The 19,187-nt window shown below is 40.8% G+C and overlaps 6 protein-coding genes across 12 annotated transcripts in view; 4 read left to right on the top strand and 2 right to left on the bottom strand.

Annotated features, from left to right (window-relative positions):
- The window catches only part of LOC128877218 (SAC3 domain-containing protein 1), a 7,893-nt gene extending 4,467 nt beyond the window's left edge, over nt 1-3,426 (bottom strand). Inside the window, exon 1 of the mRNA XM_054124349.1 lies at nt 3,074-3,426. The gene's annotated coding sequence lies outside the window, so the exon portion shown is untranslated. The remainder of the gene's footprint in view (nt 1-3,073) is intronic.
- Nucleotides 1,217-7,469, top strand: LOC128877215 (uncharacterized). The gene is made up of 10 exons (XM_054124340.1): nt 1,217-2,172; nt 2,435-2,724; nt 3,610-3,820; nt 3,895-4,172; nt 4,694-4,817; nt 4,929-5,149; nt 5,233-5,419; nt 5,534-5,746; nt 5,841-6,059; nt 6,867-7,469. Exons 1-10 carry the CDS (start codon nt 2,100-2,102, stop codon nt 7,226-7,228), a joined length of 2,178 nt encoding a protein of 725 aa, XP_053980315.1. The 5' UTR covers nt 1,217-2,099; the 3' UTR covers nt 7,229-7,469.
- Nucleotides 7,470-8,121: 652 nt separating this feature from the next.
- On the bottom strand, nt 8,122-9,323 carry LOC128877222 (BRISC and BRCA1-A complex member 1-like). Its single transcript, XM_054124353.1, has one exon. The coding sequence runs from the start codon at nt 9,089-9,091 to the stop codon at nt 8,147-8,149; it is 945 nt and encodes a 314-aa protein (XP_053980328.1). The 5' UTR covers nt 9,092-9,323; the 3' UTR covers nt 8,122-8,146.
- Nucleotides 9,324-9,520: 197 nt separating this feature from the next.
- Nucleotides 9,521-12,186, top strand: LOC128877216 (pre-mRNA-processing factor 17). 2 transcript variants are annotated; one of them, XM_054124341.1, is made up of 8 exons: nt 9,521-9,857; nt 10,005-10,221; nt 10,304-10,630; nt 10,705-10,919; nt 11,009-11,272; nt 11,367-11,500; nt 11,579-11,800; nt 11,879-12,186. In XM_054124341.1, exons 1-8 carry the CDS (start codon nt 9,666-9,668, stop codon nt 12,054-12,056), a joined length of 1,749 nt encoding a protein of 582 aa, XP_053980316.1. In that variant the 5' UTR covers nt 9,521-9,665; the 3' UTR covers nt 12,057-12,186. The 2 variants fall into 2 exon arrangements, with proteins under 2 accessions (XP_053980316.1, XP_053980317.1); XM_054124342.1 differs by having other exon boundaries at nt 9,718-9,857; nt 9,961-10,221.
- Nucleotides 12,187-12,318: 132 nt separating this feature from the next.
- Nucleotides 12,319-16,377, top strand: LOC128877217 (transmembrane protein 181). Its single transcript, XM_054124344.1, has 13 exons — nt 12,319-12,597; nt 12,704-12,865; nt 12,937-13,040; nt 13,110-13,259; nt 13,337-13,439; nt 13,527-13,680; nt 13,779-13,859; nt 13,934-14,033; nt 14,120-14,247; nt 14,342-14,491; nt 14,569-14,671; nt 14,745-14,975; nt 15,041-16,377. The coding sequence occupies exons 2-13, from the start codon at nt 12,717-12,719 to the stop codon at nt 15,175-15,177; spliced, it is 1,590 nt and encodes a 529-aa protein (XP_053980319.1). The 5' UTR covers nt 12,319-12,597; nt 12,704-12,716; the 3' UTR covers nt 15,178-16,377.
- Nucleotides 16,378-16,887: 510 nt separating this feature from the next.
- Nucleotides 16,888-19,187, top strand: part of LOC128877214 (uncharacterized) — a 22,803-nt gene continuing 20,503 nt past the window's right edge. For 4 of the 6 annotated variants that reach the window (XM_054124334.1, XM_054124337.1, XM_054124338.1 and 1 more), the window contains exon 1: nt 16,888-17,055. The gene's annotated coding sequence lies outside the window, so the exon portion shown is untranslated. Of the gene's footprint in view, nt 17,056-17,119; nt 17,359-19,187 lie in introns of those variants that run through there. The other 2 variants (XM_054124335.1, XM_054124332.1) reach the window with 2 other exon arrangements.

The following is a 19,187-nucleotide window of genomic DNA, read 5'->3' as shown; positions in this document are numbered from 1 at the left end:
GCGTGCACCACCGGTGGCTCACGCTCGAGTAACTATCAGACGGCGTGTACCACCGCGCCGCCTCATAGCGAGAAACACAAATAGCAGCGCCGACGTAAACGCGTTGATCGTTAAATAAATCGCAACGTGCACGTAGCGCGATATATGTTGGTTTCTTAATTGAAAGAAGGATACGTCCACGGGGTACAGGACGTTCGCGTCGTTCACTTTCGCTGCTCGAGCATTAAAGTCACCCCGACTACGTGTGCTCGTGCACGCAGAAACGACGATGGATCGTGTCCTATCGACGTCGAAACGAAAACTTGCAGCGGCGAAAGAAAAAACAATGTCGTCAAAAATCCAACGATGAATGCATCGACGAATCTGACACGTTCTTTGGAACGGGTACTCAAACTATATTTCATCGGATGGATGACGATATTCGTTGTGACGTCAAAACATTTTCCTTGTCACTTTTCGAAGATAAAATAAACTTGCGCTTTTGTGCGATATTAAATCGCGTTTGCTTTCGAGGCTGAATAGAATCGGAATATAGCTCTATTTTATGAATTTTTTGTGCAAAATTAAAGAAAACCCTTTTACGAAAGATTTATGAAAGACGTAACAGAAGAAATGAATTTTGTACAAACATCTAACAGCTTCGAAGCGTTTAGGTTATCGCAATATATACACGATACTTTCCGTGTTATTTTTTAATTTTTGTCGCAAGCATATTACATGGACATTAGAAGAATATCTGGTAGAAAATTATGTAGATTGATGAGTGTAGTAATGCATTTCAGGATTCGCCTAAAATGAAAATTAAAGTAAAATTAAAGAAAATCCTTTTTTACACTGGCAGAGCATATTTATGAATAAATGTATAAGTGAATTTAAAAAATGCAGGAAACGACGACCTCTCTTCCAAAGTGTCCAACTGCGTCTAATCTCTTGATGTGAGTCGGGTTGCTCGATATTTGGCTTGGTCACCGAAGAAACCGGATCGCACGGTTGTGCAGTTCATTGAAAGTTTCACGCGCGTCAAAAGGAAAACCTCGGAATGCCATCGATACGTACAAGTTTCATCGAGTGGGAATTCCCATGATACCTTGTACAGGGGGAAGAACGAACGCGCGAGGAATACGTGCACGTCGACGTTGCTTGTGTCCCGGGTTCTGCACGCGTGTTAAAAAACCGGGCAAGGTGGTAAAGTAACAGGACCGTTGGCGATTCGTGGGGTACGTGTGACCTCCAGGGAATTCCTGTATAGAGAGACGGACGGCGCTGCATTGGGCCAGTCTTCCTTAAAGCGTCGCTGATTTTACATATACTAGCAGTGCGCGTTAAGGACGAGCATCGGACGCGAGAAAGAATAGCGGCACATCCGAGAGACCGACGATAGAAACATAGAACCGGTGGTATTCCGTCGTGACCGATTTTCTTTTCATCCTTCAACTTTCGTTCCGAAGCGACGCGCAGCACCATATACTCGCACACGTGTATCGCAACCGCAACCGAGGGATTGTGACACCTGTCGACGGACGGATCATTTCGTAATGGAAAAAGTGCATTTCGGTTTCCTTTGAATCGTTTGCGATCCTTTTAGGAAAAACAAAAAGAAACAGATTCGCAACGAAATACGTTGATACGATAAACGTTAGAGAAAGATACTACCGTTGAGATATAATATATACTTCCTCGAGGAGATCTTTTTCCTCGATTCCGTTTCGAAACGTTAAATTTAAGAAGACCGTTCGCTCCGGTTAAGGGGTTGACGTCGACGTCGTGGGAGACTCGTTATCGCCTGCGTGTACCATTGGAGCTTGCAGTGGATCGCATCCAAATTTTTAATTCCTGTCTGCTCAAGCATTTTCTCACGGGATCCAGATTAGATAAGGAGAAAACACGTCGCATCTGTTCCCAGCTATTTGAGAACCTGTTTGTCCAACGCGTTGCGAGTAGGATGCCCGCACGATTTTCCACGTCGATAACGAATTTTCACCGTGTTTCACGGTCGCACTAGTAAATCGCGAGTTGCGCGAACCGCCGATTCCGTGGACGATTCGCGAACGTGTCGTGAGAATTTTCGATCTCGCGAGAGTTTACCTGTTTTCGCAAGGATGACGTGTAAAAACGTGATATTTCTTCTGCAACTGATACAACTTCCTCTGCTGTTCGGCGGCTGCTTGTCGGGTGAGTGAGAAGTAAAAGAAAAGAAGGAGACGACGAACGCGGCCGGGGATTAAGAGGCCTTTTGATTTCGAAAAGTGTCTCTTTCTGAAACTATCAACGTTATACGCCGAGGTTCGAAAGCGAAACCGGTAGACCGATCTAAGCCCGGTCGAGTCGGTGTGCTTTGTTTTCGGACATTCGGATTCTATCGCCGCGGGGTTCGGATTCTAAACCGAGGATGAGTAAAATTCGTCTACGAATAATTTATCGTCGTTCTTTCTAGAAACGATCATAACTGCGCACAACGATTTCGAATTCGGGAGCGTTAACGCAGAGGTAGCCGACGAAGTTGATTGGAGGCAACATCCATGTCGGCGGAACTGTGAAGACGGATCACCGTCCATGGAATGCCATTATCTCTTTAAATTAGAGGGTTATCGTACGATGAGTAAAGCGTGTTACGATTGCCCGCGCAATACCACCGATTGCTTTCGGCCGCACTGCGTTTCAGCCGACGGAATCGAAAGGCTTCTTTTAGTCGTTAATCGCCAAATGCCGGGACCACCTATAGAGGTGAGTACTTAACCGAACGTACTTAACTCCTGTCTTTATTCCCCGTCGTTTGCACGCGTGCGAATAACCGATATCTTTGCAAATACTATACAGGGTGGGATAATAACTACTCGTGATAATACGAACAAATGTTATGTACCGAACTTACGCGGTACAGAGGGGAGCATATTGCGACACAAACATTTTCTACGCGGGTGAAGGGGTAGAGGAGATTTCAAGGTCATCTCTATTTTCTTGCTTTTTAATGGAATACTATGTTTTTGCTCGTGTATCGTGATAGAGGATCTTAAAACGAGTTCAACGAGGCCATCGAAGGTTATAAAAAGTAGAGAAAGGCGATTATACTTACGGTTTTGGGTAGATCAAAAGGAGCCACGAGGTGATTTCAGTTTTACCTCGCGGTCAATTTTTTTACGCCTTCACCTATGCATTTTCATCTACGCATTTTCACCTATGCATCACCCGATCCATTTCTTCCTATCATCGATAGCAGCCTATTCAGGAGTTCTGTTTCTCGCGACTCGCTCTGTATATCGTTCGATAGCATTGTATTTCAAGGTATCACTTTTTTTTTCAACGGAAACAGTAATAAAGCGACGCGTCAATCAACGAGGACGAATACGTCTACAGTTTATTGTTAATATAGAATAGATAACCCGTTAAGGACTTTTTGTATTCGTTTCGACGACGTCGTTCCAGCGGAATGGATTTCACTTAGCCGCGTGGTTCGTTACTAATCACGTACAGTGGTATTATGTAATAAATACACCGTAGACAAGAAAATTATCTTGGGATCGCGGAAATCCTTGAAAGTCTATTTGAATAGAAATCGAGTTGTGCAGGCTCGGCTTTATTAATGAATCCATCCACGGTTGTCGTTCGCAGGTGTGCCAAGGAGACAGGGTAATAGTCGACGTAATAAACTTACTGCATTCTGAGAGCACTACGATGCATTGGCACGGACAACATCACGTTAAAACACCGTACATGGATGGCGTTCCCTACGTGTCTCAATGCCCGATATCGCCAGGATCGAGTTTTCGGTACGATTATATCGCTACAGAAGCAGGCACGCATTTCTGGCATTCGCATCTAGGTGCGGTTTCGTACGATTCGTTGTAACTCGCTGCCAACGGAATAAAGGAAATAAACGAACCATAATCTCTTTAGGTTTTCAACGAGGCGATGGATTATTCGGCCCGTTGATCGTTCGCGTACCTCCGAGTTTAAACTGGCACTATGATTTGTACGACGTCGACGAACACACCATACAGATCTTGGATTGGACTCACAGATTAGGATCCGATACATTTTTGAATCACTATCACGCGGACGGGAGCAACAAGCCGCCTACTATACTTATCAATGGTTTGGGTCGTTTCACGGTTGCACAGGGCGGAAACAACGTCTCGGCTTCGATGCCGATCGCAACGTTTGTCGTTAAACCGGTAAAAGTTAAAATTAAGCCCCTCGGTAGTATTGGGCGTAATCGTAATCACAAATTTGATTGTAATTACAGCCGTAATCGCAAATTTTTCGGCGATTTTCGGGTGTTTCCAGACATAGAAATTTTATACCTCGAAACCGACCTCAATTTCGTGTTCCTCATCCTCAAAAAACCTGGAAAACAATGATTTCGTAAAAATTAAAAATTAAAAATTTTCAGTTAAAATAATTCATGCCAATAGGCTAGGGCCTGGATAGGGTAACATTTAAAAAATTTTGATTTTTACGAAAACCTGGTTTTCTAAGTTTTTTGGTGTGGTGAACATGAATTTGAAGTCGGTTTTCAGATACAACATTTCTATGTTTGAAAACATTTGAAAATACGATCGTAATCGCAATCGTAATCACGACTCGAAAACATTTGATTACAATCGTAATCGTAATTACGATTACTGCCCCTCAGCGATGCAACTACCAATTCTGTACCCCGCGAAAGATTTTCACGAGGTCTTCTCGTTTACAGAATACCAGACACAGATTTAGGCTTATCAACGCCGAGTTTCTTAATTGCCCGGTCGAATTGTCGATCGACGGTCACTCTATGTACGTGATTAGTTCGGATGGACGTGACATCGAACCGATCGAAGGTAAGCGTCGAGCGATTATAATAGTATAACGGTTTATAATAGTATATTCAAATTTACGTCGACGAACGATATTTGTCGCAACGATAACGGTAACGACGATGATTCTTACAGCGGATTCTTTGGTGAGCTACGCCGGTGAAAGATTCGACTTCGTCGTTGACACGAATCGTACCGTGGCCAACTATTGGATTCGTTTTCGAGGATTGATGGATTGCGACGAAAGATTCACCAAAGCTTATCAAGTGGCTATACTGCGATACGAAGGTGCGATCGAGCAAGATCCCGAAGGTGAAGTCACGTACGAACGCGAATCGAACGATACTCTGGGTCTGGTATGTTTATAATTCGCTATTATAATGTATACGGGTGTGTACGGGTTCGACGATAAGTAACGATACGTGTATCGCAATTTCAGCAATTGAACGCTCTGAACGAAGGTACCGAGACGAATAGGAGCGTCAGCATACCTTTGTTGAAAGCTATGGACGAGAATGACGAGTCCAATACCTTGGAGCCCGATTACCAATTCTATGTGTCTTACGATTTTTACAAGAAAGACAATCCTCATTTTCATCGCAGTAGACTGTACGGATTCAATCAAGGTACCATTACCATTTATCGCGAACGAGTCGGAGCGAATAAATATTTCATCAAGTCGGATATAATCATTCCTTTGGTTTCTATTGGTTTCTAACGCGCCGCTAAAATGTTTCCAGTTAAGAATACAAAGCGAGTTCTCACGCCGCAATTGAATCATATTTCTATGAAGTTACCGTCTATACCTCTGCTCTCTCAAAGAGATTCCATTGATCAAAGTGGATTTTGCAACGAGAGTACCGTACAGGGATGCAAGGAAGATTACTGTGCCTGTACTCACGTCCTTCAAGTGAGACTTGGCAGCGTAGTCGAACTAGTTTTAGTAGACGAAGGTTAGCGTTCGGCATTCGACTTACCATACGTGTCACGCGTGACCCGTTCTTTTAATTTTTATTCCTTTTCAATACTATTTACGATGTTCCTTAGGCTTTGCTTACGACGCGAACCATCCGTTTCACCTTCACGGTTATCAGTTTCGCGTTATCGCGATGGCGAGAGTCGGTAAAAATGTTACGGCTGAGGACGTAAAGAAATTGGATAAAGAAGGGTTGATACGCAGAAACTTGGACCACGCTCCGCTGAAGGACACCGTAACGGTACCAGACGGTGGTTACACAATCGTACGCTTTCACGCTAATAATCCAGGTATGTTTCACCTGAAAATAAAATCAAATTTTTCAGGAATTTTCCGTAAGCATTCGTTGCTTTTATACAGGGTGTCCCAAAAGTCGGGGAGGAGCTGGAAATGTGGGGTAGCTGAGATGATTCTGAACAACAATTTCCTTTGCAAAAATGTCGGATGGGGCTTCGTTAAGGAGATATTAAGAGAAAACCCCGACCAATCAGAGCGCGCGTAGACCATTGGAGCGGCCGCGGTAGCGAATGAGCGCGGCCGCCTAGCGCGTAGCCTACGCTCCACCGGTATACTCGCGCTCTGATTGGTCAATGTTTTCCGTTAATATCTTCTCAACGAAGCCTCGGACAATATTTTCGCTAAGGAAAAAGTTGTTTCAAATCACCTCCCGAATCACCTCCTTCAATGTGTTACAACATTTTTGGGACACCCTGTATATACAGGGTAGAGTTGATTTGAAACAACTTTTTCCTCAGCGAAAATGTTTTCCGAGGCTTCGATAAGGAGATATTAACAGAAAACGTCGACCAATCAGAGCGCGCGTATGTCGTTGGAGCGGCCGTGGTAGCGAATGAGCGCGGCCGCCTAGCGCGTAGCCTACGCTCAACCGGCATACTCGCGCTCTGATTGGTTGGGGTTTTCTCTTAATATCTCTTTAACGAAGCCCCATCCGACATTTTTGCAAAGGAAATTGTTGTTCAGAATCGTCTCAGCTACCCACCATTTCCGACTCCTCCCCGAGTTTTGGGACACCCTGTAATCTACGATATTAGTCCTTATATTTTCGGAATTATTTACGTGTTACGCTTTTTCTCCAGGTTACTGGTTGTTTCACTGTCACATTGAATTTCACGCCGAAGTTGGAATGTCGTTAATCTTCAAAGTTGGCGAGCACAAAGATATGCTACCGGTACCGCGTAATTACCCTACCTGCGGTGATTGGCAGCCCGAGAACACGCGCTCGAAAGAAAGCAACGCGAGCGTTTCATCGAATGTTACGGAAAGTAACGCGATAGAGACCTCGAATATTACGACGAACGAAATTACGGAAGACAGTGCTAGACAACTCGTCAAATTAATGAACCAAGTTCTAAGAACGCTGCGAGTTTCGTCCTCGACGCATACCTCGATCGTTTCGTACTTTCTGCTTGGTTTCTGTGCTTTCGTTACCGTCGTTTAACGACCCGCGTAAACAGATCAATTGTTCGTTATTTATTCATAGTTTCGATATAGCCAACCAAAAAATATACGCAAGATTAAGATAAATTGTCGAGTCGATATTTAGATACAACTAATTATGTTCGATTCTGCTTGAAAAAATATTACGTTGTTCTAAATAAAAGCAAACTAACGTCAGGGTCTAGGTATTGCCGTAATTTTACCAGTGAAGTTGAAATTTCTACAAAAAAAAAAAAGAAAAACAAATACAATAGGTATTTGCATTTTAATCCAATTCCAGTTTATTTTATTTTAGTTAGGTGAGTAACTCCTGTACTGTGATATCGCTATTATAATAAGTTTTATCCGTTAAGAACATGTTGCAATTGTGTGTGCAACAATTTTCTATTTTGTATCACGACAAAGAATGCATTAACGTATGTGCTGGATACAATAAGTGCAATATGTTTATATGAATGAATGGTAGATAGAACTTTAAAAGTTATTTCATTTCATAGATAATTATAAAATTTCGTATGAAACGATTCGTGAATCAGTATATCGCAATATATCGACGAATAACCTTTTTATCTTAACACATTGAGTGTCAAGATAACAATGTCGAGGATTATCTAAAACGTTTCTGTGATCTTTAGCATGAATGAAATTATTCCGTATTCAACGTGTTAATCATAAGGACACTGTAAACGTTGCATTAATTAGATGTAAGTAAAGATAATCGTGTTTGACGAACAATCGCTCGGATTGCTAATTTTTATTCGTATCGTCCGATTGAAAAGTGGAAGGATGGAATCTTGCAAGGATAGCCAGGATTACTAAAACTACATTTTATGTACAGTGCACGTATTGCAATAATCACATTTTTATACAGATGTAAAAGTTATGTTTCATTAATTTTCAATGAACAAAAATTATACTATTAAACATTGGTACACATTTCTTGAGAACTGGAGGATGGAACAATCGCGTGACAAATTTCTTTCTGCATCGGTCGTTGCAGAGGATGCGCCAGCAACTTAGCCATACTGTCGTGTACTTTTGCAGCATTCCTTCCTACTTCTAGTATATATGAACAGTTTGCCGTATCTAACGTCGCTAGTTCCGCGTAAATTTCTTCGCACAAATTTTCGGAAGACGGTGGCTCGTGTATGTATAACACATCAATAAAAAAATATGGATTTTCTGTAAGACTTTCCAGATATTGTTTACCAGTGTGGAATTTTGGGATGCTATACGATCTGGAGTATAGTAAAATTACTCTGGTGAGAAATGGTGGAACCATTTCTTCGTTACCATGTTTCTTTGGTGGCACGAATAACCTGGAGTGTATTTGTTCAAACATCTGTCCTAAGTCGTAAGACTTTTGATCGTCTTCCAGGATATCTTCGTTGATCATATCCATGCAATTGATAATGCACTTAGTATTGTTGGTAAAATCACAAATCCAACGAGCACCTTGAGAATTTAGAATCGTTACTGCATATTCGTGGCTGCGTTGAAGGGTTGATTTTATACAGACAAAACTTTCCACTACCCGTTTAATCATAAACAGAGGCATGTACTTAGCTCCTGTAGTGAGTTGGAAAGGAGTGCAATTCTTCTCTCTTATAGTGTCGATTACGAACAAAATTTTCTCAGGCAAATTTATTCCTGGTAGCTTTCGTACCAATACACCATTTTCATCCGAGTGATTCGGAAGGAAACACGATACGTTATTGGCATTGCTCGACTTTAGTCTTCTCTCTTGTTCGGAATTACTAAATATCGGTTCGATTGTAGTTGCTGATTTAAATCTATGCGATATTTGGTCCTCATCTTCCGTATCATGTGGATCCAACGTAACCTTCTCTTTCGACTCTAACATCACCGAAGAAACGTTGCTATGTTTGGTAAAGTGTTTGGATTCGAATCAACTTTGACAGAAAAATTAGTACGACGTTAAGTGAAACGCACTCTTAACCATACTTTGAAGAAACGTTGATTTCTGATGTGCGCATGTCAGATCACTGTTGATTTCTGACGCCATATTTGCGTAAATTTCTTTTGGTATTTACAGATTTTTGAGAATTTTCATTTGTTCCGGCATCTTTCAAACTCGTCCTAAGAGAATCGCAAGCAAAGATAATTGTTATAACTATAAATATAACTATTATATTTCGTTCAGAGAGAACAAGGTACACAATGGTACACAAAACCACGTGACTTGTGACATTAGTGTGACAGTGGCGCCGTTTATGTTCTATCCCACCGACACACCGACACGAGGAGGTGTTGATTGTTTCATTTTATTCTACACTCCGTCTAAACTGTAGCTTTGTTATTTTTTTTTCCTTTCCAAGAATTTCTTGTTCGCATAAACAAACGATACTACATTTGGATGTTTGGAAATTAGTGAATTAACAACATTGGGTGACATTGAATTCGAGTACCAGGGAAAAATGCTCGCTTTGAAAGATTACGGTAGTAGCGACGATTGCAGCGAGGCGGAAAGTGACAATGAAAATGAAAAAAATGAGGTTAATCGTAATTTGGACGCAAACGATGTTTCTGCCGTTGATTCTGTGCCTGTGGGAAACTTAACTACGTCCGTTATCACGCAGATTTGCTCTGCGCCCGAAGTGGTACCAACGGTAAATAAATGTTAATACACTCTTCGATATTATCACCTACTTCGATGAGTCGCATTCAAATTATATAGATTATTTAAATAATTCACATACATTTTCGTAACAGTTGTGACGTAATGATTAACGTTCGATTCAACCGATATATCATAGGGAACTGAATTATGCGTAAGGCATATAGATTCAACCACGGACGAAGTCATGCACAATCCAAAGTTTGAAGAGCTCTTTGCTCCAGATATTGGACCAGAGAATCCTTTTAAAACACAGCAGCAACGTGCTGCGAAAAACATGCTATCCGGATATGTAGAAAAAGCACACATAAGTGAATTTCAATTTGAAAATCAAAGAAGGACTTTTGCCAGTTATGGTATGTATAAGTCATGAAATATGTTTAACTTAATTTACATGAAATTATGATGCATTTGCGTAAATAAATATGCTTGTTGTAGGGTATGCATTGGATCCAACTGTGGATGGTAGTGCAGATGAAGGTAGAACGATTATCGGAGCGAAAGAAGCAGCAGAAGAATGTGGTGCCAAAACTGTGTTTGAAAGTACAGTGCTAAGGCCTTTGGATAAAAGAAAGCGATGTAGAAACAATGATGCCGCAGATATAGAAGGGTTTTTAGGTCCATGGGGTGGATATGTTGATGAAAAACGAGTTATAAAACCAACGGATGAGGAAGCTGCTGAACTTGAGGAGATATTAGCCAAAAGAAACAGAAGAGGAAAACCAACAGAAGAAAAACCTCTCGAAGAGAAAACAGTATTGCATAGTATGTTGATTAAAACAGATTTTTTTGCATTTAAATTTTGCATGAACTATTTAACGATGACGTTTATTTTCTAGTCAAGGACAGCGTGGATTATCAAGGAAGATCGTTTTTACACGCGCCTCAAGATGTTGGAGTAAATTTACGATCCGAGTCACCACCTGATAGATGTTTCTTACCCAAAGCACAAATTCATACTTGGGAGGGTCATACTAAGGGTATTTCTCAGATTAGATGGTATCCACGTACGGCACATTTATTACTCTCCTGCGGTATGGATTGCAGAGTTAAGGTGTGTGTCTGTGTGCATTTAGGAATTTTTACACGAGGAACAATACTAACAATGACTATAATTTTTTAATTATAATATTTGGGATACAGTTATGGGAAGTTTATAAAGAGAGGAGATGTATTCGAACCTATTACGGCCATCGTCAAGCTGTTAGGGATATAAGCTTTGATAACGATGGAAAAAGATTTTTGTCGGCGGGATACGATCGTTACGTGAAGTTATGGGACACGGAAACTGGTGCCTGCATAAGTCGATTTACAAGTAGAAAAATTCCATATTGCGTGAAATTTAATCCGGATCCGGACAAGCAACATCTGTTTGTGGCAGGCACTAGTGACAAAAAGATTATTTGCGTAAGTTATAAACGTATTATACGTTCGATTTCATTAAAAAAAAATTTACAAATTTTGATTTCTACGACGAATAATAATTATACGTGCGTTACAGTGGGATGTTCGTTCCGGCGAAGTAACGCAAGAGTATGACAGGCATTTGGGAGCAGTGAATACGATAACGTTCGTAGATGAGAATCGACGATTCGTAACGACTTCGGACGATAAAAGTCTACGAGTTTGGGAATGGTAAACCCTTATTTTTCAATTGCGAAATTTCAATTGTAAGATTGGGAAATTTTCTACGATCATCCGTTTTTCGTACAGGGATATACCAGTCGACATGAAGTACATAGCCGACCCTTCTATGCATTCTATGCCAGCCGTTACGCCTTCGCCAAATCAAAAGTGGCTCGCATGTCAAAGTATGGACAATAAAATTGTTATATTCTCAGCATTGAATAGATTTAAAATGAACCGTAAAAAAACATTCACGGGTCATATGGTTGCTGGTTATGCGTGCGGCTTAGATTTTTCACCCGATATGAGGTAAGATAATTAATTTTATCTTGTAAATTTATTTATGTAATGCCGGGTGCAACTTATACGTCCATTTCTTCTTTAAAGTTATCTCGTATCGGGAGACGCGGACGGCAAATGTTACATCTGGGATTGGAAGACGACAAAGTTGTACAAAAAGTGGAAAGCCCACGACGGTGTGTGTATCGATGTATTGTGGCATCCGCACGAGCCTTCGAGGCTCGCAACGGCTGGTTGGGATGGAAAAATAAAGTATTGGGACTGAAAGAGTCGATGGTTGCATTTTTACAAAACTGTGTACTTGTATTTTATATAATATATATGTATATAGATTTATTTCACGTGCATACTTTTAATCTTGTCACGAAAAATAAAAAGAAATAAGACCATAGAAATTTGTCGTCTTGTCGATTTATTTTATAAACTAATTTCAACCCGGATCGAAGCTGCGTGCGTTATTAAACACATTCTATCGTATCGTATGAAATACGATAGTTGTGCGACGAGTAGCAAGAACAACCCTGTACCATCGTCACATGTTGACTAGAAAATCAATAGCAAACGAGTCACGATGTCTGCCAGTTTCGTTGCGTGCGTCGTTGTGAATTTATTGTTTTTCGTTTTTATACCAAATATCTATAGGATTTAATCGCCGAATTAGCGAATATTTATTTAACAACATGTTTTCTTTATAAATTTCTCAAATTCCCACGCGACAAAACGAAAGTGCAAATGTCCCGAGACTGTGAATGGTAATTCATTACGAATTGTCGCTAAATGGAAAGGTGATACGTCTGCTTGTTTGGGTGTGTACATTTTTCACCTCCTCGAATTAATTATGCGACCGTAAATTTGTCTCGAACGTTTACACCGTTCCGTAAACAAATAAATAATATCGTATAACCGCAACAGAATCGATGTAAAAATGGACGGTCCTGGGTTAGGATACTCGTACCACCTTCCATCCGCAGGATGGAATCTCAAAGTTAGGAACGTTCTTTCGCAGTTCAGCGATCTCTTCAGCGAGTTTAACAAATACATCGCGCCTGCTTATCATCATGACCGATGCGAAAGGTATACGACGTTGAATGGTAACTTGACGTATATTTGCATGGACGATAGTATTAATTTTCTTCGTTCCATAGGTCGGTACAGATGCGATTATATTCTATGCATAAAAGGGAATTCGTTATGGTCTTTGTTGCTTTCTTCGCATGTTTTGGATTAGCGGTATTTATTGGACTTGCAGGTAAAGTCGTACCATAACGCCACTCGCATCGAATAGTGATTCGATACTAGAAAAGGTTTCTTTACGTAGGTCCTCCTATCACTTCTACGAGCGAACAGAGAGCTCATTTAAACGGCAGCGAAGTGGCTACCGGTCCTTTTATCATGAAGACTCCTCTGCTGTCCGCGTATAGTCAACAACTGTGGGTCATCGGAAAATTATTGACATCCAATAACGATGGTATCACGGACGCGAAGAAACAATTTTGTAAATTTATAGGTAAGGCGGGAGGTGTAACGGTTATTTAAATTTTCCAGACGAAAGATACGACAAAAGCTTTCAAATTAGCATCTCCATAGACGGTATCACCACCGAACGTAAGCTAGTGCCAGTACTGTCGTCCGAAACTGGACACAATAGGTAAGTTGGAGCGATTTCGTTTTGCAACGATTTAGAATTAAAATATAGTCGAATCGTTGTTGTTAATACGGCCGTTCGTTATCGTAGAACCAGACGTTTGAAATGCGAAAGGCAAACGTGCGAGGAACTCGTAGTTGCTCACCTAGGATTCCTCGATTATAGTTACTACATAATTACTGTTCGTTTCCACGGGCTCGAGAGCTTTCACCAGCGCTATAACATACGCGAACTTACATTCTACGTCAGTAAGCACTACACGAAAATAATAAAACATATCGCGTAATGGTAATTTCTGTATCATCGACGATCCCGCTTTACGATGTCTTTGTTTGTTCGCAGTTCAAGAACTACAACCCAGCGTTCACGGAGTTCGAGATTTGGTTTCGTTTCATCTTCCTATTGACCGCGTTTGGAGTTATGGTAAAGGGTAGCTGTGTCTCGTACCTCGCTCCGTGGCAAGCGAAATATACTGTATAAGCTGTGTTCATTTTTAGTGCTGGTTTGGACATTCTCTCCGAAAATATCCATTGCACGACTGGTCGATAGAACAAAAATGGATTTCGATACTCCTGCCTTTATTGATTTTGTACAATAGTAAGACAATCGATGATCGATTCTCGACGTTATCTGTTGCATTCTAAATACTTTTTCTAAATACTAAATTTCTTCCGTCTTTGTAGATCCATTGTTTCCTATGACGTTTTTGGTAAATTCATGGGTACCTGGTATGGTCGATGCAATTTTGCAAACAACGTTTCTCTGTGCCGTTCTCATGTTTTGGTTGTGCGTTTACCACGGTCTCCGACAGGTATGACCTCTTTCAATGTCGTACGCTATCGCATAAAGTAACGTCACGATGTTACGTGTAATTAAATAATCATGGATCGTGTTAATTTCGATAGAACGAGAGACGCCTTATCACCTTCTACTTACCCAAAGTTCTGGTAGTGGGTCTGTTATGGTGTTCGGCCCTTATTCTAGCAACGTGGCTTCGTTGCACGGAATTGGAAGATCCAACTTACAACTACGTACTCGATACGTCGAATTATTTTGTAAGTTATCGAGAAGCTCGGTTGCATTCGACGCCGTAACATTTTTAACGAATAATAAATGTGCGATACGATTGCAGGGTTTCAAAGTGTTTTTCTTCACGGTAGGAGTTTTTTACATCGCGTATCTGCTTCTCCTGATACTAAGAGCGTATAGCGAATTACGATCGATGCCATACTTTGGTACGATAGACATACCTATTAACACGATACTCGACGATAACGTTATACTCGACTGTGTACGTTTTTTTTACAGATCTTCGTTTACGTTTCCTGACGTTGCTCGCCGGTGTCGTTTCGTCGGTTTGCGGTTGCGTGACGGCACGACAATTCGGAGCCGGTATTTTCGAAGACAGTTTTGCTTCTCGCCTTACGACTTATTATCGTTCTTCGGCTCAATTTATGGCGTTGTACGGTCTTTTGAATTTTTACTTGTACACGATGGCTTACGTGTACGCACCTGCCCATCAACAAGTTTACGGTCAACGTAAGTGTTTGCAGAGAAAGAAATCACATTTTGCGTATTTTACATGTTTGCTTAATGGATTTTAGATTCGTCGATAACGAAGGATAATCCTGCATTTTCGATGATCAATGACTCCGACGAGGACGTCATTTATGGGTCGGACGAAGAAGTTACGTGTGGATCAGACGAGGACAGCCGACGGCCGTTGACTCGTGCGCCATGAACAGCAATTACTAGACATGCCGAATCGAATATCGGGAATAAAGAATGAAACGTTTTTCGAATGAAAGATGTGGTATGAAAATGGTGCGTAAGATAAACGATATCGATACGAAAAATTTGTTACGAGTGAAACTGAACGAAACCTAGTTCGCTATTTGTGTACATCTGTGTTTGTACATACATATGGTGTAAAAAAAACAAAAAGAAGAAACATGATATTCCAGGTCGATAAATGCAAAAAAAAAATGGATACAACATACCGTATATCATTTGCATACTCTGTTTGAAGTAATTCGCGTAAAACAGTTGCTCTTCGTGTGTCGTATACTTTGTACGTTTTCATGACTCTCGGCTTGCAGCGCAAAACGAAGTCAGAATTATGAAATATCTACTATTTGAAATACTTTATCCCAATGTTTACGAGACTAACCACTTTTTATGTATTACGAAAGGTAATTGTAAACATACACCGAATAACGAACAACTACTTTACTACACGGTGTCCCAAAAATGTTGGAAGACGTTGAAAGGGGTGGTTGGGGGGGTGATTTGAAAAAACTTTTTCCTTAGCGAAAATGTTGTCCGAGGCTTCGTTAAAGAGATATTAACCAAAAACCCCGACCAATCAGAGCGCGCGTATACCGATGCAGCGGCCGCGCTCATACGCTATCGCGAGCGCTCCACCGGCATTCTCGCGCTCTGATTGGTCAGTGTTTTCCGTTAATATCTCCTCAACGAAGCCTCGGACAACATTTTCCTTAAGGAAAAAGTTGTTTCAAATCACCTCCCGAACCACTCCTTTCAATGTGTTACAACATTTTTGGGACACCCTGTATATTAGGTAATTTTGCAAAATAGCGATGGACTTGATCGATTTCAACGGCTTTTAAAGTATGTTAGAAAGGGTAGGTTATAATATTTGTCGTTCGTTCTTTCGTTTTCGACTTGTTGCATCGGAAATCCAGGTTCTGGAGGTGCCACGATAAGAACCACGAACACGTAAATGGTAAATAATTTTTTCTTGAGAACGCACTTCCAACACACTTCAAGACCGTTGAAATCATTGATATCGTTATATTGTACATGATTACCTTATTTTGTTATACTTTTATCATGTATCGTTTAAACTTACCCAATCCCAATGTACACGTTCCATTGCTAATTACGATGTAAAAATCGAATACATTTTGTCGTTACGATTTAATAGTTATACAATTTATTTTATAGAAATCCAGCAATCCTAAAACGTCGACACTCGTCAATTTGCCTTTTACGTCCTACGTCGAACCACCTCTTTCACGGTGTTACAACATTTTTGGGACACCTTGTATTTTGTTTCTTACTGGGATCCAATGGTACCCTAAATTCTAAGTAAGTGTATACAGCAGTGAGGACTGTAACGCTCGCCCCAATGCGCATGATCAGGAAAAATCCCACGAATGTCCATCACTGATTTGAATAAACGCGAACAAACGTGAACAAACGCAACAGATCGCATATCGTATCGTAAATTCGTAAGGGAGAATTCTCTAGCTTACACGTATCGTCGTTAGATGGCGAGTATACGTCGGTCTGTTGTTTTCTCTCTTATCGACAATTAGGATTTCCATGTATCGGCTGATTTGCGCAGCTGGTGCCATCTAGTGGAGAAAATGGATTTAAACGGGGCGTACTCGCTTGGTTGCGTCATAAGAGAAACTGATTTTCCTAGGTAGTCGGCCATATTGACTCGCGCGTAAGAATATTGAAAGCAGTCCCGTATTCACAGTGCTAGCGGTTCGAATTAAATGGTGCGTTACTGTCGTGGGAATCTCATAACGCAGCTGGATTTCCCATGATCTGTGATCGTTCGTCGCGTAAGGAATTTCAAAACACCAAGGTACGTAGCTAATGATATATGCACGCGTGAGGGGACTATTTGAAAATGGTGCGAATATGGGCCGTGGCCGCATCCAGCGTCGCCCCGCGATCCGACGGACCTGCTCTGTATTCGTAGCCGTCGGGGGAATTGGAACGAGAGTTGTTTATATGCTTACAGTAGGAAGTACTCTGTTACTCGAACGAAAGAAAAAGACAGTTGATTGGTGTTTCAACCCTGTGCGTCGTTTACGTCCGATATTTTATTTCCGATATTCGCGTCGTGGTGCGTTATTCGAGGAAAGATCGCGTCCACATCCTATAGGTAAGTTTACTAGTTTTCTGATTTCACCTATCACCTTTGTAGTATGGTGTAACACAGCTTGATCAAATTTCTCCCGCATATATTTCATTTTTCGCGAGCTACCGAACACGAAATATGGAATACTCGTAATTCGCGTTTCGCGTTAACACTGATATCGAATACGTAAGTGCATTTGTAAATAGAGAAATTTACTATTAAAGAATTTTCATAACGCGACATTTTGATTCGTGTACGAATTTTTTCATGCGAATGAATTAATTTAATAGCGCAGAAAAGTATCCACCATAACCTACAGTAACGTTAAATAAATTCACGGTTGCACGTATTAACAGAGAATATCTTTATGTATTTAACGTAAGTGTATAATATCGAACTTACGTTTGTTATAGCTTATATTTGATCAAAAATTTACGGAAATATCTATTTGGCCCGGTTGATAGAAAATTTTTGATGCAACATATGTACTAATACAACGTAGGTACTCTTTATTATTTGCATGTATACATATTTCAAAGTATAGCATGCGACAGTGTAATACTTTTTCATTCGATATAAATGTAGGAATCAATTGTTCCATATGTAGCCAAAATTGTTGTCAGATACAACTGCATCGAAGAATTTGAACGAACGCAAACAATGTAGTCGAGATGGAATTTATAAATGCATTCCTTGCGTTTCGAGTATCGTATTCCCCCGGAACGGGTATCTCATTCTTTCGCGATAGATGTAGAATTAACGATACCGAGAGACGCGCAGAATCCGTTAAAAATCGTTGCAAATAATCGCAATTTGATTTCGCCCGACCATCTACAAAAGTTACAATCTTTAAGCTCGTTACCATTAATTAAATAAATAACGGACAATGATTAATTTCCATTTCTGGTTAATTTTCGTAATGCCTTACAAAAAGGTGACGATACATCACGAATTCAAAACAAACGATAGATGCGTTCGTCTGTAGTTTATTCTACTACCATTCTTGGTACAGGTACGACCCTGAAGGTAAAGTGCTTCTTGCTAAGTATGCCACACACTGGATACTTTACCGTACGTAACGCTCTCTCCTTATACATTTGACGAAACGGGGGATATTTTTACCAAATTATGGAAGATATCTTTTCAACTACCTCGCGAGTCTGTTATGTTAACAATTTCTGAACTTCGTTGTTCTCGCGAATGCTCGTTACGGCCAATTAGGTCAATTACGAACTTCGTCATGAAGGTGGTAGCTTTTTTTAAAATATGTACGGTTACAAATACAAGGTAAACAGTTGTTAGATTAAAGCTAATTCGACGATGAAATATTACGGAATATACAATTGTTTCGCGTTACGAATCGACTGACGATCGGTAAGACGCGGATTAACCGAGAATAGAATTCGCTGTGTACTCGATATTATTATTACAAACGGGTATAGCGTTAACCAGGACAAGGGATGTATACTCGTAGCCGATACGTAGGAAGGTGTGGCGTTGATAGGAGGTGATGCACGACACGATCAAAGTTACAATGAACTTGGGGGAAACGAAGCTTGCTCGCCAGGGCAATTCGGCGTGTATTCGTAACACGCCTTTCTCCTATGGGGGGACGTGCGTGCTCGTGAACTATGGCACGAGTACCGCTGGAAAACCCTTCAACTATTCGTCAATCGCGTTCTTTCAATACTATCAATTTATTCACAGGATTCGTAGTATTCCCCGCGAATACAGGGTGTCCCAAAAATGTTATAACAGCTTGAAAGGGGTGGTTCGGGAGGTGATTTGAAGCAACTTTTTCCTTAGCGAAAATATTGTCCGAGGCTTCGTTGAGAAGATATTAACGGAAAACA

This window comes from Hylaeus volcanicus, chromosome 5, assembly GCF_026283585.1.
Source record: "Hylaeus volcanicus isolate JK05 chromosome 5, UHH_iyHylVolc1.0_haploid, whole genome shotgun sequence".
In the NCBI taxonomy this organism is placed as follows: Eukaryota; Metazoa; Arthropoda; class Insecta; order Hymenoptera; family Colletidae; genus Hylaeus; species Hylaeus volcanicus.
This window is presented reverse-complemented; position numbering and strand designations above follow the sequence as displayed.